We start from the raw sequence: 15,240 nt of genomic DNA on the forward strand, positions 1-15,240 counted from the left end.
TATAAAAAATCTTGGAATCAGGAATGAGACAGTAATGGAGCAAACAGTAGATGCAATTTTTTGTTTCATTTTTAACCATTTCATCCAAATGAGGAGGATTCATTTCCTGTAAGAATCTTGTATTGTGAGTTGTATTTTCTTTCCTGGTTAAGCACAATTAGCAGCCGAGGCAAGATTAAAATAGGGTCTCAATAAATTTTAGCAACTGGCCCAGAAGCCACTCTGCAGCAGCATGTAATAAACATGTGTTAATAATTAATTCTGTGTGCCAGGCTGCTGCCACAGTGTAGCAGTTCTCCTGGAACTTCTCTGCCTCCCATCCTTTCACAGACCAACCAGATCACCCCAACCACGTTCTAACTACTAAAATGTGTTACTGCTCATGTTGCCCCCGTTGCTCTAAGATGTCTTCAACCCTGAGCCACTGCTGCTAAGATTGATACTGGGTTTGCTGCTGCTACATACAAATAAAGACCTTTAAGGAGAGCCAGGAAAGGGGAATTCTTCAGCTACAGTCAAAACACATGTGCTCAACAGAGAACTCGATGCAAATTCAGGGAATAGTTTTTGTTACATGCCATGAAGGCGCCACCAGGGACGGAGAGATCATCCGCTTACTGCCATAGGCAGTCCTGATCAAAATGTCAGTAGGTAACCAAAGGTAGACGTGAACCCAAGTTAGCTGTGAATTAATTGTACAACACAAGATAAATCAATTAACCTTTCTGTATTTCATTTTGATGACAAATAATGCAGATGAATTTTTATTTTCAAGTTCACGGGGTCTGAAAATGTATATAGGGCACCTGCGTGGCTCAGTTGGTCAAGTCTTTGACTTTGGGTCAGGTCATGATCTCATGGTTCATGAGTTCGAGCCCCACATAGGGCTCTGCACTGGTAATGGGGAGCCTGCCTGGGATTCTCTCTCTCTCCCTCTCTGTCTGCCCCTCCCTCACTCACACTTTCTTTCTCTCTCTCTCTCTCTCTAAAAATAAATAAACTTAATAAAAAAAAAAAAAGAAAGAAAGAAAGTATGAGGCACCTGGGTGGCTCAGTCGGTTGAGCATCCAACTTTGGCTCAGGTGGTGATCTTGTGGTTTGTGAGTTCGAGCCCCACATCGAGCTCAGTGCTGACAGCTCAGAGCCTGGAGCCTGCTGCTGATTCTGTGTCTCCTGTCTCTCTGCCCTCCCTTGCTCACATTCTGTCAATCTCTCTCACAAAAATAAGTAAGCATTAATTTATTTAATTGTATATAAAAGTGTTTTTGAAAAATACAAAGTAACATATAAAGGTATGAAGGGATTTTTTGTTTTATGAGAAATGGTAGAAATCTATATCACTTTATGGAAATTTCCAAATTGGACCATCTGTATACCTGATTTAATAAGCATACTATCTGTATTCATCACTATCGAGCCTATAAGGAATGGTGAATTTTATTTTAATTCAAACTGATGACCAGTTGTTTATTTGTACATGAACTCAAATCAAACTGTCATTGATGTTTGGGAGCACTCATTACAATAGTTCCAATAGAGAAAAATTCGCATTTTTAATGGAAGTGGTACCATATAAACCATAATTACTCTCTTGAGTATTTCAATTAAGTGATAAAGTATCTATGCTTAGAAATTTTTGGGTCTACAACTCAATATAATAACCAAGCAAACCAAAATTATAAAAACTTGAGGACATAATTCTTTCCTCTCTCTGGCTTATTTCATTATTATTCCTTTCTTGTAAGACTAAATGTATACTGTATACTGTATAACATGTATATACATATATGCTACGTATATAATTTATACATTTTAGACTTAATTATTAGGGTTATCTCTCTAAAATGCTATGATATGATATCTAGAAACTAGAGTTCTGTAATTTTTAAGTAATTATTAACATTTATTGTTCTAAGCAGCAGTTTCTATATTTAATAAATCTTAAATCAGGAGATACAATTGATGATTTCATTAGTATAAATTGGGGAATTACAGACTTTGTAAAGTTTCAAAATATTTTCTGCATAAATATTCAGAAAAACTCAAGACATAAAGGATTCATTGAAAAAATTACTACATAGCCTAAAAGCATAAAGAATCCTTTCAAAAAGGATAAGTTCACACTTCTCTGCTAATGGATCATCAAATGTCTTTTCAGCGAAACAACAGAATGACTCTCTTTCAATGGCTTAATATTGACATCTTCCACAGCCTTCAAGTCCTGTCCAAGGCAGCACAGATTGGATATTATGGGGAAAAAGACACTGCTCTTCACATTTGTCATATATCACAGAAAGAGAGATGCACATTTTCTTGATATTTTTGGGTTCAATGAGCACTGTTGAACTAAATTTAATGTGGCATATGGATTACTCAGCCCATAAAGTTTATTACAAAAATATACATCTGACAGTAGTCATTACTTATGATTTTCTTTAGAAGTTCTATTTTGAAAATTTTATATTTTATTTTACTAATTGCCAGTAATTTTTCATTTTTTTTATTATAGTTGTGTTTGAAAACATGTTTTTAGTACTTGTGAGATAATAGAAATATATATATTTGTCTCTGCCTCCAGTTACTGACACAAAGCTCCTAAAACCCTTGTAATTTCTTAAGTGATAACACTATGAGCATCTCTTGTTCTAATATTTGTCTTTGACCCTGTCCCTTCATACCAGGCTTCTAAAACTTTAGTAATTTGTAAGTGATAAATGCAGTAGGAGCATATTCTGTTCTAATAAGGGACTCTGGGTGGGATTCTGGATGGCTCCTTGGTGGGGGCTGGTCACCAGATAGACCAAACTTATGATTGATGCTTGGAATTTTCAGTCTAAGCCCCCCACCCTCCACAGAGGAGAGAGGGGCTGGAAATGGGGTTAATAACTGATCATGCTTACACAAGGAAGCCTCCACAAAATCCCAGTATCTCTCAGAGAGCTTCCAGGTGGGCAAATGCATCCTCATCAGGAGGGTGAAGCACTCAACTCCACAGGTACAGAAACTTCTGCTCTTGGACCCTCCTATTCCTTACCCTATGTATCTTTTCATCTGGATGTTCATCTGTTTTCTTTATCATGTCCTTTAATAAACTAGTAAATGTGTTTCCCTGAGTTCTGTGAACACCTCTAGCAAATTAATCAAACAATCTTTAGAATATCTGATCTATAGCCAGTTGGTCAGAAGCACTGGTGATAACCTGGGCTTGCAACTGATATCTGAGGTATGAATTGTAGTTGGGGGGCAGGGGGCAGCAGTCTCATGGGATACCTAACTTGTAAGGTCTGACACTGTCTCCAGGTAGGTAGTGTCCAAGTTGAAATAAATGGTAGGACACTCAAATAGTGTCACAGAGAATTGCATGTATGGGGAAAAACCTCCACACGTTTGGCAATCAGAAGTGAAGTGTTTTATTTGAGGAGTAAAGGAGACCCATGGGAAAGAAAAACACCGTAGAAAAGTAGGGTTTTCCCTACATAGGAAAGTAGAAAATGGAATTTTTGTACCATAGTACTATTTGTGAAAGACAAACAGTTCTTCCTGAGTGTTTATTCATAGCTTTTCTCTAAGTATTTTCTCAAAATATAGGTTTGTGATGCAAAGTTAGTTGATTTTAAAGTGAAAAAATCAATCTATCAAACAATATGAACTGTATTCCCTGAAGTGGATAATTTGCTATTGAATCATGCAAATACATCAGTAACCTGAGGTCTTCCATTGCCCCCTCCCACCATCATGTTACCAGCAAAACATTCTGAATTCCTTTAAAAGTATTATTATATAAAACAAGAAATCGCTTATTAATAGAATAAGTCCAAATGATGAGTTTAAAACTGTTACTATTTGGCAGACTAGAGGAAGAACTATGCTTAATTGTTTATTTTTATTTCATTCCCATTACCTTTATTAAAGCTGCCTTTTTGTGTTCTATATCACAGGGTAGCTCTGGTTCATGATGGGATGTTGATGTACTTGGATAAGACCGTTTATCCCTGTCATTGATTTTAGTGACTGTGCTTCCTTTAAAAATAACTCATTCTTGCATTGTACTACATATATCTTGTTTAATGTATATAATTTTTAAAATTCGGTTTTTGAAGCTTTGAAAAACAGACCTTGTACATATGGTACAACAGCTTGACCTAAATGTTCAACTTTCTTCTACTCTACTCCGTATATCGTATTTTTAAGCCTTATCTTGAAAATAGGAGTTTGAGATGATAATATCTTTAGAAATATTAAGTAATAGAAACTTCAGGGTAAAAATGGGGAAAAGAACCGGATACCAGACTGTCAGTGCATAGCAAAATGAACCACCCTCCCCTCTCCCAAAATGATGGGGGTGGAGAACAAGCCAAGAATTCAAGAAAAAAACAATTTTATGACATTCTATGATATAACTAACCTTTTATATATCCAAGAAGAGAAAACACAAGATGCTGGTACAGAGTGTTGCATTTCTAAAGGTGCTCTCATTGCCCCCAGCTTCCTCCCCTCAGTAAAAAGAGGAGTCATAGATAATCCTAAATCCTTAATTATACCATCAAATTCAGAGAAAAGCAGCCTAAGAAACTGAATAGGAAGTCATGGGGAAAATAAGGAAAAACTTGAAGAACAGAAGCCCAGAAGACTGCTAATGGATCTGAGGGTAGGCAGAAAAGGTAAAGCTGCATCGCTCTCTGCCAGGAACTGGACTAATTTGGGGTATTGTACAGCTGCAGTCTTCAGAAGTGTGATAAAAACCTAGATGGGTTGAGTGGGCTCTAAGAAAGGGCGTTTATGAGGATCTCAAGATTGATTTTCAGCCATATTCATTATGCCCTTTGCTACTCATACTTCGTTATTAAATCTTTAATGCTGTTATTCTGTCCAATTTGTTTTCTTCCGCAATATCGATTTAATCTAAATTATTTTTTACTATATTTCACTTTGTGTTTCTCTTACCAAATTTATATTCTTAATAAGCTCTACAGCACAAAGTACTCATGGGAAATCTGTTTCTTAGATTTTGTATGTCCCCAAATTTTCTGATTTTCAACTGTATTTTGAATCCTTTTCTGTCTTCCTACCCGATCTCGGTCATTCATAAGGGTGGGCATCTCTATCCAGTCCAAGACTGCTATGTTGCTTAACACCAGGGGACCCCCTTTGCATTGTATTCTATGTGAATTTTTCTCCTTGAGTTGGTTTTGGTTTTCTTTGCTATCATATAATGTGACTCATTTCTCCTAATATACCTCAAAATTTCAAAAACTGAAATTAGCTTATTTTCTTTGTTAAAAGGCTAATTTTCAAAAAGATATATAAAATGAGCACACATCAAAAATTTTATTTAACCTCTTAATGAGGGAACTGGTAAGATACTATGACTAGTTCAGAGGAGAAGTCAAGGAGTAGAGACATATATATACATATATGTATATGTATATGTATATATATGTATATATATATATGAGATTAAGGAATTTTGAAGCGAATTTACAAATAGATGGAAAGCAAGTCTACCTACGGAGTAACAATCAGTTGCACTTTACCAGACACAATCAGTTTGAATTGCTATAGACAAGAATAACTCAAATTATTATTAGTTTTCATCAACTTACAAAGTTGTAAAATATCTGAAAGATAAAGACAGGTGAGGAGCACCTGAATGGGTAAGCTAGACTTTTTTTTTCCTATTTCAGATTCTTTCACAATTTCTCCTGATACCTTTCTCTGAACCATTCGTTGAAATCCAAGCGTTGCTTGTGTTCTACTCTTATAGAGCCTGAAACATGGGGGGAGAGATAACTTAAGTTTCCTGACATTCTTAATGAGATGTTAAAGAAACATTTGTCTGGGGTTCAGTGATACTTTACATTTCACTTTGGTTTCTTTTTTTTTTTTTTCTCTTTCAAATTGATGTGAGCTCTGACACAGAGATATTTCAAGTTTATCTAGATCCTTGAGCATCTCCAGGGTCCTTTCAGATGTCCATAACATCAAAATTATTTTTTTCAAAATTATTTTTTTAATAAAACCAAGATATTTGCCTTTTTCACTGTGTTGATGGACATTTGCACTCAGGGTACAAAAGTCACAGTAGATACAGTATCTGGCACCTAGTGTCATGGCGGAGTACATTTGTACACCCAAATTGTACTCATTTTATTCTGTTCCACTATGCACTCAAAGTAAAAGTCAACATAAAAATGCCCTAATAGTGCAGAAAATGCATTCATTTTTTAAAATTCTCAATCCTTGTGTATGCAACTTTTTAATGTGCTGTGCATAAAAGCAAAAGTATACATCAAAGCAAGTCTGGTGCATACCAATATATAATCACTGTCTTGAGGAATAACACTTGTGCAATTTTTTTAAGTTGCTAGTTGAAGTAGCCATTATGAAAACATGACTTGAAAAATAACTAAAAGATAATCTGTGGCTCTTCAAATTTGAATATTTTAAGCCATTTTCTCAAAAATTAACAAAGTAAGCCTGCCATTTTGAGGAAAGCAGCTGACAGTATTTGTTTCCCAATAATAAGCCTCAAGATTTCTAGTAAAAATTAGAATTTTGGAAAATGTATATTCTTCACAATGAGCTTCAGAGCTTCACCATGGTTTCTTATGAGTTCAGTAGTAATAATAACTAAGGTGATTTTTTAATATGATATAATAAAATATGTCAATCTTTGAAAGATATCCATTACTCAGTGAATCAGTATTTTTCAAATAACCAATAAATGATGTTACAAAATCCTGCAAAGGTAAAATATCCATTTAAAATGCAAGAAAGACCAATGGAATTTTAATGTAACAGAGGATGTAAAGATTATTAGTATAGTTCCAGATTCCACATTGCAACTATACTTTAAGGAACTACCACTTATCCAATTTGTGTATGTTTAAAAAGACAGTTTAAATAATGCTAATTTTGCAGTTACATTCACTGTGAAGCTGGAGTTCGTGTACTTCCACCAAAGCAACAATTCACAATAGATTGAATACAGAAGTAGATATGAAAATCCAACAGCTTTTGTTAAACTTAACATTGAAAATTATTGTAAAAGTAAAGAATACTCCTCTCACTATTTTTGTTTTGTAAGATATGATTACTTTTCACAAAATATGTTATTTAGGTTAATGTGTAATGGATTTTATTATTGTTATTTTTAAATAAGCTACTCAATAAATATTTGAAAAATTTCTCAGCTTTAAATTCTTTTTTTTTTTCTTTTTTCAGTTTTAAATTCTAATCCAATGGGGCGCCTGGGTGGCTCAGTCGGTTAAGCGTCCGACTTCAGCTCAGGTCACGATCTCGCGGTCTGCGAGTTCGAGCCCCGCGTCGGTCTCTGGGCTGATGACTCAGAACCTGGATCTTGCTTCTGATTCTGTGTCTCCCTCTCTCTCTGCCCCTCCCCCATTCATGATGTGTCTCTCTCTGTCTCAAAAATAAATAAACATTAAAAAAAAATTAAAAAAAAAATACATGTACAATATCATTTTGCTCTAATGAAAAATTCTCTCTCTACATATCTATCCATTTATCTGTATTAAAGCTGGCCATTTTTGAGGGTTGTAATTTCAGGTTGGTTTAGTATGCTAATGTTGGTATTTTTCTTAAAGTCATTATCTTAAATACGTATATTCACAATAATAAAAGAAAAAAAAGGAATAAAGATACTCAAAAATATTAAAAATATACATTTCACAAATATCTGAGAATTCAGTAAATACATAATAAATACACAGTAAGAATTACTTGCTTTGATTTTGGATCAATTGGAAACCAAAAGAGAAAGAAATGAAAATTGACCCCTGTAGTTTCCTATGGCTGCTGTAGCAAATTACCATAAATTCAGTGTCTTAAAACAAGAGAAAGTTATTTTCTTACAGTTCTGGAAGCCATAAGTCCAAAATGTGTCTTAGAAGCCTCAAATGATGTTGCAGCTTTGGCTCTTTCTGGAGGCTCTAGATGAGAACCTGTTCCTTGCCTCTCCAGCTTCTGGTGGCCACTTGCCTTCCTTGGCTTGTGGCTGCATCACGCAAGTCTCCACCTCTGTAGTCACATAGCCTATCCTCTTCCATTGTCAAATCTCCCTCTGCTTCCCTTTTAGAAGGACACATGTGACTAAATTTTAACACAACCAGATAATCCACAATAATCTCATCTCAGAGTCTTCCATTTAGTTACACCTGCAAAGTCTCTTTTACCATATAAGATTAACATTCACAGGTTCCAGCGATTCGGACATGGATATCTTTGGTGGTCATTATCCAACCTATCACAACCACTGCTTCACATCATGTACAGAAATCAATTCTACATAAAATATAGATCTTTAAAAAGCTTACAAAAGATAAGCTAAGAAAATAACCTTATAATTTTGAACCAAAGATATCTTAAAGGTGACATAAAAAGCACTAGTTACAACCATAAAGGAAACAATAAATAGACCTGCACCAAAATTAAGACCATATGGGGCACCTAGGTGGCTCAGTTGGTTAAACATCAGACTAATGATATCACTTCACATCATGATCTCACAGCTGTGGGATCAAGCCCCACATGGAGCTCCAAGCTGATGGAGCTCCAAGCTGAGCAAGGGGCCTCCCTGGGATTCTCTTCTGACCCTCCCTGACTTGTGGGTGCACACACTCTCTAAATAAGTAAACATTAAAAAAAGATTGTTTAAAAAAATCTATGTACTTACATATATGTCTAAAGTTGATTATTAAGTGAAGAGAGAAAGATGAATAAGGCTACTTATTGCATTATTTTTTTTAAACTTTTTAATGTTCATTTATTTTTGAGAGAGAGCAAAAGAAAGGGGTGGGAGAGGGGCAGAGAGACAGGGAGACAGAGAACCCAAAGCAGGCTCCATGCTGTCAGCCCAAAGTCGGCTGTGGGGCTTGAACCCACAATCTGTGAGATCATGACCTGAGCCACCCAGGCATCCCCATTATTTTATTTTAAAAAATAAAACTAAGGCTATATAAATATTTGGGTGTGTGTGTGTATACACACACACACACACACACACACGATAGAAAAGAATACCTCAAAGTGGGATGAAAGAATGAGCTGGAGAAAGGGAAAATATTTCTTTTTTTATTGATTTTTTTATTTTTTATGAAAGACAAATAAAAATTATAATACAAATAATTAACGATAATAATAAACCAAGTTCTGTAATACTCAACAGGTGCCAGAGACTTTTATTATTTTATTTAATTATCACAATAATTCTAATAATCACTTGCTCTCTTCATCCCATTATAGTATATGAGGAAACTGAGGCTCAGGATAAGGTCATCTTGCTATTAAGAAACAGAGGCAGAAGTTAACAGAAGTTAATTTCATGTGAAGTTAAATGCTGTTAAAGCCATGCTAGTCTCAGCCTGTGAAAAATAATGTATATTTCTGATATAGTATTTCTACATTGAATAGTTATCTAATAATACTCCTAGCCATCTCACTAAGTCATTAGTCCTAGGGGACAAAAGATTGTGTTTTTTGAAAGAATGATTGTAATTGAATAAAACATAAATAAAATCACTAATTTCATGGAATATTTGTTTTTTTAAAGGTAGTGAGAAAAATACCGGACAACAGTTTCTTCATTTATTTCTCATGGATGGAAGGCCCACAGTTAAATATGGATGCGGGAGTTCTCACAATATCTTGACTCTTTCTGCTAATTATAGCATTAACACAAATGCGTTCATCCCTATCACAATACGGTAAGTCTTCCACAGTAGTTCTTTGAATTATACTGCTGAAACTTATTTTTTCAATGTTATTTATATGTATAATAGCCACCCAAATATGAAAAGAAGGACAAAAAGGTCCATCTGAAAGTAGTCTCACTAATCAGTGTTTTCAGTTTGATGGATAAAGTATAAATTAAACTAAGGTATAATACGATACCATCCAGTGGCAATCCAATTACATACAGAATGAATTTCTTTGAAAAATACCATGGAGCTAATAAATAGGTTAAAGAATCCTGTGGTCCACTTGAAATTAAGATCCGGTAGTTGTTCAAGAAAATATCTATTGAATGAAAATAGCCATTCAGAACTGGGGAGTTGGGGCAGGTGGCCATTGACTCTGCACAGAAAAAGAAAATCCAGTTGGAAAAAATAATGAATATTAGATGGAAATGCTTTCTGGGGTGTATAAACTTTTGGAAGGCAGTCTTGGAATTAATTCATACTTCAGAATTAGGACATCTCAGAAGAGAGAGATGACTAAATATGATGGTCACATCCCAAGGGTATTACTGAACAAAATTTAAATGTAGCAGCCAAGAATTTAAAATTCTTTATCAGTGTAGCAATCTAGTGATAATGGTCTCTAAAGTTACTCTGTGTCAGTTAAAAATAACATTTTGTGCCTGAGTTTGTATGTTAGATGACAATTGGATACGTTAGTCTGATTAGCTGGAATCTTGGCTAACCTGTGAAGGTTATATAAATCAAATAAGCTTTCCCAGAGTCTGTATCAGCCTGAAAATAAAATCAAGGAAATTGACACCAATCTGAAAATGGAAACTCCTTACAGGCAGGGACAGCATCTTACTCATTTTTAATGCAGTTTGCAGGACATCTGACAGAAAGATGCTCAGTAAATGTTTGAATGAAGAAAGGAGAGTGTCTGGGGCTGGGCAGATCAATTGGTTATGACAAGAAGGCAATAAAATTACCCTAAGGTAATGAAATTATTATTCACAGATTAGGAAGACCCTTTTGGAAAAGAGAGTTGTGTGTAGACAAAGCAAATTTTCAGAGCAATGGACTTAACCATCTCTCTGACAAAAGTTGCAGTTGCTCACACAAAAAAAGAGGCAGATGAGAAAGTGAATAACTTAAAACCCAATTTAAAAGGCATTTTGATTGATAACACCCTCATTTTATACAGTGTAATCATTTCACACAAACAATGGCACATTTGATCACATATGAAGTAATTTCTGTTTTGGTCAAACTTACTTAAAGGGATGATTTTATTTCTTGCCTTTAAGTAATGAATACTTAACTAGGCAGTCCTCAAACCACTCAGAGCCTTAGGTAGCCTGAAGGTGAAACCATCCTTTAAAAAAATATTGATACTCCTAGTGAAACTAAAAACCAAGGACTTTCCAAGTCCTTCAATTATTTTTATCCAAAATTTAGGAAGTGAAAAAGAGATATCTCCACTGACACGAAAATGCAAATCTGCTTTGTCCTAAGCGCAGTATCCTACCAGACAATAGATTACATTAAGGGCTGACCCTAGGACTATATCGTATATTGTGTATTATATATTATATAAATTATTTAAGAGTATACAATATAAATAACAAGTATATTCTAGACAATTCTTGAGAACTTTTACTGTGAAGGTATAAAAAGAGGTAAGGTGGTAACTAGAGGGAGGTGAGGAGTCAAAAGGGAAAAAATGTAGGATGAGAGATTTCAGCATGTTTAATTTGGGATTTAATTCCACTCAACATACTAGTTGAGTGGAATGTGTTAATACATAGAAAAATAATGAACAATTGAGAACATAAAGTCCCTTAGAAGTTTAAACTGATGAGATACAACCTACGTGAGAGAAGATTCCTACCAGAGGGAAGTGAAAATGGAAAAAGAGACTTTTGATCTTCTGTCTGTGTACATATCTTGGTCTATGATTACCTTTTGCTTTACCCCTATCTGTTCAGTTGTTTATGTCACCTTCTCTTTCTGTCTTGCCTTCTCTGCTCTCCACTCTTATTTCTCCATCCTTATTGGGGACAAGTTAAAATTAAAAGGGTCTTTTGTGGGGGTGTCGGGGTAGCTCAGTCGGTTGAGCATCCTACTTTTGATCTCTGCTCAGGTCATGATCTCATGGTTTGTGAGTTCAAGCCCCATGCCGGGCTCTGCACTGACAGTGTGGAGCCTGCTTGGTATTCTCTCTCTCTTTCCTTCTGTGTCTGTCTGTCTGTCTGTCTCTCTCTCTCTGAAAATAAGTAAATAAACCTTAAAAAAAAAAAGTACATATTAAAAGGGTCTGTTTGTACAGCTCTTTTTAATTGTCTCTGACAGGACACTTGTTACGCAAATTCAAAACAAATTTGTCCCTAAAAAGCATGTGAATTAAGTTCCTTTTTAATTATATGAATGTTGTTGGAATTTCATCTGTATTTAAGGGTTCTTGACAATAAAATACCATAGCATGATTGATAAGAATTTACTTTAAAAAATTAGTGGAATGAGCTCAAAGGTAAACATGTAAAATATGACTTGGATTTTTATTTTGATATTAGCCACAGAGAATAAACATGTATTTCCTCCTACTAAATCTGCATTGTACCTGTAGGATAGATGACAGAAGTAGAGCAAACTTGAATAAGCCACTTGTAGTGATTGAGGTCAATTCAGTATCAAGATAGAAGTTCTTCTTAAATGAAATGGAGCGGAGATCACAGCTCTACAGATAGATTGTAATTCATACTCATGCACAGTTTGTCTTTCATTTCAACAAATTTTGAAAGGGATCACATAGAAAGAGTCTTAGTTTTCACAAGGGTTATTCTCCTTTGGGGAAGTTCAGAAAAATTGTCTTACTATATATATACTTTTTAAAGTTTCTGAAGTTTAAATTTTTCTGGCACCTTTTGTGTCTGTCCTGAACAAAAGCTGACTCTTTATTCAGCATTTCTTCTGTAAAGAAACCCTGTGTCCTTTCCTCTGAGTAATTTACTGTGTTATTATCTGCATATTTTAAATCCACACAGCCTATTCTACCATAGAATCCTCAAGGACTTATCCTGATGTGTATTATCCATGTATATCTGAGGCATACTCCAATATCTAGTGATTTATTTTGGTTAACAAACTGTTAGGTAGCCAAAGCCGAGTGGATATTGACCAAGAATTGCATGACTGCCAGAACCACACATCCCAATCAGCCACTTTTTAGTAGCTGGCCAGTGTAAAGGAATGCATGCAGGGTTTGATATTAATTGAACAGAAGCTGGAAAAGTTACTAATGGTTGGGCAGCAAGAACCTTAGAACTTGCTCAAACCCAAACATCACATGAAACCACTGCAAGCATTTTTAACACATCATCTTGTTAGATATTTGGTCCAGAAAACAAAATAACAAAAACTGCTGTTGAGTTTTGTAAATGGACTGATTTTTACCTCCTGTTTGATCTTACAAATTTCTATGAAATAAAAACCTCTTGTTAGGTGTATGTATATTTGTGTGTGTGTGTGTGTGTGTGTGTGTGTGTACATGCGTTAGTACATATCTGTGCAAATTACTTTTTATTAAGAAAGTAGAAAAAAACAAGAAAGGGACACCTGGGTAGCTCAGTTGGTTAAGCATTCAATTCATGATTTTTGATAGCATGGAGCCTGCTTGGGACTCTCTCTCTCCCTCTCTCTCTGCCCCTTGTCTGCTCTCTCATTCTGTCTCTCAAAATAAATAAATAAGGGTGCCTGGGTGGCTTAGTCAGTTAAGCATCTGACTCTGGATGTTGGCTTAGGTCATGATCAGACAGTGCTAAGATGAAGCCCTGTGTCAGCCCTGTGTGTTGAAGGCATGGAGCCTGCTTGAGATTCTCTTTCTTCTCTTTCTGCCCCTCCCCCAGCTCTCTTGTGCTCTCTCACTCTCTCTCTCTCTCTCTCTCAGAATAAACATTTAAAATAAATAAATATTTTAAAAAGCAGAAAATAAATTTATATAATGCAAAACTAGCATTAAAACCTTCAAGACTGGGAAATAAAAAGGATTCTGAGCAGGATTGCTTTTAACTATATCAAATGAAGAGATTTAGTGGTAAATAATTTACGAAAATTAAGAAAGGAACAAATGACAACTTCTTATAATACCTATATATAATTTGTCAATGGCCTTTCAGGCAACTCTGCTCAAAATCAGCTTCAAGTGCTTTGCCATTTTCCCCACATAAATTTTCGGTATTACAAGTTGTTTCCTGTTGTCCTATAACTCCATGGCATTTGACCTGTAACTGCATACAGAGAATGATAAGGAAACTACTCAAGTTTATGTAAGAAGAAAGAATATCCATAATGTATTATCAGCTCTAATCTTGAGAGTAACTCAAAATGTCCTTTATGTCTCTGATTTTCTAAAATATAAAGGTTTTTCACACGTTCTCGATAGTTAATATTATGTGAGCTATGGATTACATGCCTTTAGTCTTAGAGCCCAGAAACTATGTAATAGCAACAATCTTCACTTCTTGAAGCAGATGGTGACTTTTGAACTGCGCTAAATCTATAAGATATTAGATTTATTCATAAAACGTTGCCATGTCAATATGGAAAGTTTGGCAGGCTTTTCATCTTAAAAAGGTCAAACTTCATCACTTCAATATTAATTTCTGTATCTTTTCCATCAACACTTCCATCTGGTATTTCTGAGAGGAAATGTAGGAAAACTATAGCTAAATATGTGAAATATGGCATAGTACTTTATCATTACATTGACTTGTACATAAATACATAAATCTAAACATTGATCTTGCTCCCTTATCCATACATAACACAGTAATCATACATAACATGCCCGGTACTAGTGAACAACAACTTACAATATAGTTTATTTGTATTGAATTGAAAATATCCACTACAAAACTAAAATTTATTTCGTTAAATAAGATTAAATCTTTTAGAGGTTTGTGGGTCTAGAAGTTGGTGATTTTAGTACTGTTTAGGATTATTGGGTAGAGTCTTCTGCTAGCATGTGTAGTTGTGTCTAAAATCCGCAAATATCTTGAGAAACAAGGAAGTGTCAGTTTGGTGTTGAATGAGGCAGAAATAGAAGGGAGAGCTTTCTAAATAAAGACATTGCTATCTAAATGTGAGGCTGAGTCTACACAGTGTGTTCACTGAATAATATGTCAGCTATGGACTCAACCAACCAGTGATATAAAAAAATAATTTCAAGTGATTGACTATATAGTCACATGCTTGCTTCTTTTAATTATGCAATTCAGTTCAGGTTGTCCAAATGGAATGGCTATTATCAAAGTTAAAAAAGTAAAGATTCAAGTCCTTAGTTCCTCATCTTCTGGTGTGCTGAGATACCAAGACAGCCAGAGAACTGATTGACCCTTAAGGCCTCAGAGCAACCGCAAAGACTCTACTAAGAAAGGGACTTAACAGTTGAAAAGTGTATCTATAACATAAGAAATAAACTGGATTTTGAAAAAAGATTAGAAATTTACCAGAGGGACAGCAGGTGGAAGAGGATAAGCAA

General features: G+C 35.0%; 1 protein-coding gene across 1 annotated transcript in view; it reads left to right on the forward strand.

Annotated features, from left to right (window-relative positions):
* LOC109248190 (protein eyes shut homolog) overlaps positions 1-15,240 on the forward strand; it is a 784,935-nt gene that overhangs the window by 482,593 nt on the left and 287,102 nt on the right. The window contains exon 11 of the mRNA XM_053905310.1: positions 9,572-9,725. Within this exon, the coding sequence (XP_053761285.1) occupies positions 9,572-9,725 (154 nt within the window). The remainder of the gene's footprint in view (positions 1-9,571; positions 9,726-15,240) is intronic.

The sequence above is a fragment of the Panthera pardus genome, unplaced genomic scaffold (assembly GCF_024362965.1).
Source record: "Panthera pardus isolate Hobbes unplaced genomic scaffold, ASM2436296v1 HiC_scaffold_17, whole genome shotgun sequence".
In the NCBI taxonomy this organism is placed as follows: Eukaryota; Metazoa; Chordata; class Mammalia; order Carnivora; family Felidae; genus Panthera; species Panthera pardus.